Source organism: Anopheles darlingi, chromosome 2 (assembly GCF_943734745.1).
Source record: "Anopheles darlingi chromosome 2, idAnoDarlMG_H_01, whole genome shotgun sequence".
NCBI lineage: Eukaryota > Metazoa > Arthropoda > Insecta > Diptera > Culicidae > Anopheles > Anopheles darlingi.
The window spans coordinates 2,487,501-2,490,000 of record NC_064874.1 but is presented as its reverse complement, the minus strand read 5'-3'; the positions used below and the strand labels follow the sequence as shown (position 1 = coordinate 2,490,000).

Sequence of the window (2,500 nt, the reverse complement as noted above, 5' to 3'; positions counted from 1 at the left end):
CCTCGCTCCGTGGACATCATCTGCGATGATGATCTCGTCGATCGTTGTAAACCCGGCGATCGCGTGCAAATCGTAGGGAACTATCGCTGTTTGCCCGGCAAGCAGGGTGGCTACACGACCGGCACATTCCGTACCGTCTTGATTGCCAATAACATTTCGCAGCTCAACAAGGAAAGCTCGCTGAGCGTGACACGTGAGGAGATCAATTTGTGCAAGAAGTTGGCCAAAAATAATGACATTTTCGAGCTGCTTTCGAGAAGCCTTGCCCCCTCGATTCATGGACACGAGTATGTGAAAAAGGCCATCCTGTGTTTGCTGCTTGGAGGGATCGAGAAGAATCTGGCCAATGGAACGCGCCTTCGAGGTGACATCAATGTCCTGCTGATCGGTGATCCCAGCGTTGCCAAGTCGCAGTTGCTGCGTTACGTTCTGAATACTGCACCACGTGCCATCACTACCACCGGTCGTGGTTCGAGTGGGGTCGGTTTAACGGCGGCCGTTACCACCGATCAGGAAACGGGCGAACGACGTCTCGAAGCTGGTGCCATGGTTTTGGCCGATCGGGGAGTCGTCTGTATTGACGAGTTTGATAAGATGAGCGACATCGATCGAACGGCGATTCACGAGGTGATGGAACAGGGTCGTGTGACCATCTCGAAGGCTGGCATCCATGCATCGCTTAATGCACGCTGTTCTGTCCTAGCTGCGGCTAATCCCGTATACGGAAGAGTAAGTAGTGGCTGTGGCAGTGTCCGACGACTGTCTCTAACGCCGTTTTCTTTTCCTTCCCACGAACAGTACGACCAATACAAGACGCCTATGGAGAACATTGGGCTACAGGATTCTTTGCTCTCTCGTTTCGATCTGCTCTTCGTTATGCTGGATATCATCGATAGTGATCATGATCGCATGATTTCGGATCACGTCGTACGCATGCACCGTTACCGGAATCCCAAGGAGCAGGACGGAGACGTACTGCCGATGGGTGTGAGTGCGGTCGATATGCTTTCTACGATCAGTCCCGATTCGTTAGATGACAAGGAGACGCCAATGTACGAGAAGTACGATCCGCTACTGCACGGTGCCTCACGTCAGCGCACCGATCAGATCCTGTCGATGGAGTTTATGCGCAAGTACATCCACATTGCCAAGTGTCTAAAGCCGAAGCTGACGGAGGCTGCGTGCGAGATCATCTCGAACGAATATTCACGCCTTCGCTCCCAGGATCTTATGGATTCGGACGTCGCCCGTACCCAGCCGGTAACGGCCCGTACGCTCGAGACTCTCATTCGTCTCTCGACGGCACATGCCAAGGCACGGATGTCGCGTACGGTCGCAGAAAAGGATGCCCAGGCCGCGATTGAGCTCATCCAATTCGCTTACTTCAAGAAGGTGCTGGAGAAGGAAAAGAAGAAACGCCGCCGTGCGGAAGACGGTGACTCGGAAGGGGAAGAGCAGGAAAGTGATGAAGAGCAAACGGCTGCGGAACCGGAGAGTAACGGAACTCGACGCTCCAAACGTAAGCGAGTGGAACGTGGTGCCAGTGTTGAGGGAGATTCGGATCATGAGGATGTGCTCACTTCACCACCCGATCGAGGAGATCTGACGAGCCGTGCAACGATTGGTGCACCCGTTGCCGCCGAAACCGAGAGGATGGATGATTCAGAGGGAACAGGCGCCGCACAAGTTGCAACGATCAGCGAAGATCGTTTGAAACTGTTCCGGCAAGGCGTGCACCTGGCGTTCAAACATTTCCGCGACCAAGCCGTGACCCTAGCGCGGCTTACGGCCCATGTGAATCAAACCAGTGGCGACGAGGCGTTCACGCCCGGTGAAATAACCGCCGCTATTGATCGAATGACCGAAAGTAACCAGATTATGGTGCATGATGACATGGTATTTCTTATTTAAATTTAGTGGAATCATCTCATTACATTGCAGAAACGCCACTTGTACCTTAGTGTGTTCTGTTTCCTGCCTATTCTTTTTATAATACGTAAGTTTGTGTTTTAGATTCAATAAACGCTTTTGTACTTTACATCTACATCTTTCGGGAGCTTTATTGTTCGTCTATGCTACACACGGTTTATCAAGCGGCTACCAGACTCCTAGCGTCTCACATTTGGATAGTATGTTGCCTCAAACTTGGGTCTACTCTTTGGCCCATCGGGACGGACGGCACGAGGGATGTATTTCAGCGCGTGCTCGTCCATGCGACGCTTGTACATATTTTCCCCAAGTTCGAATGGTCGTCGTTTTGGTTCCATCGGACGAGTCTTATTATCAATTTTGTATATCTTCTCCCACAGGTACACCTCCGGTACAAGCCGATGCCGGGGTCGATTGGAGACCAACCGTTTGTAAGCTTCCTCCATGAACACGCGTCGCTTTTCGTCTTCGATCTGAGCGATATACGGTTCTTTCGGGCAGAGGTATGGTTTCAACTCGACGTCCGGTCGCTGTTTCGGTTGATTTAAATAGAACATAATGAGATGCAGTA

General features: G+C 51.7%; 2 protein-coding genes across 2 annotated transcripts in view; one reads left to right on the top strand and one right to left on the bottom strand.

The window, feature by feature from the left end:
• The window catches only part of LOC125959759 (DNA replication licensing factor Mcm3), a 2,731-nt gene extending 691 nt beyond the window's left edge, over positions 1–2,040 (top strand). Inside the window, exons 2-3 of the mRNA XM_049692689.1 lie at positions 1–729; positions 799–2,040. The exon at positions 1–729 is cut by the window's left edge and continues 561 nt beyond it. Coding sequence (XP_049548646.1) covers positions 1–729; positions 799–1,911 — 1,842 coding nt within the window. The 3' untranslated portion in view covers positions 1,912–2,040. The remainder of the gene's footprint in view (positions 730–798) is intronic.
• Positions 1,925–2,500, bottom strand: part of LOC125959766 (39S ribosomal protein S30, mitochondrial) — a 1,942-nt gene continuing 1,366 nt past the window's right edge. Inside the window, exon 2 of the mRNA XM_049692700.1 lies at positions 1,925–2,500. This exon is cut by the window's right edge and continues 827 nt beyond it. Within this exon, the coding sequence (XP_049548657.1) occupies positions 2,109–2,500 (392 nt within the window). The 3' untranslated portion in view covers positions 1,925–2,108.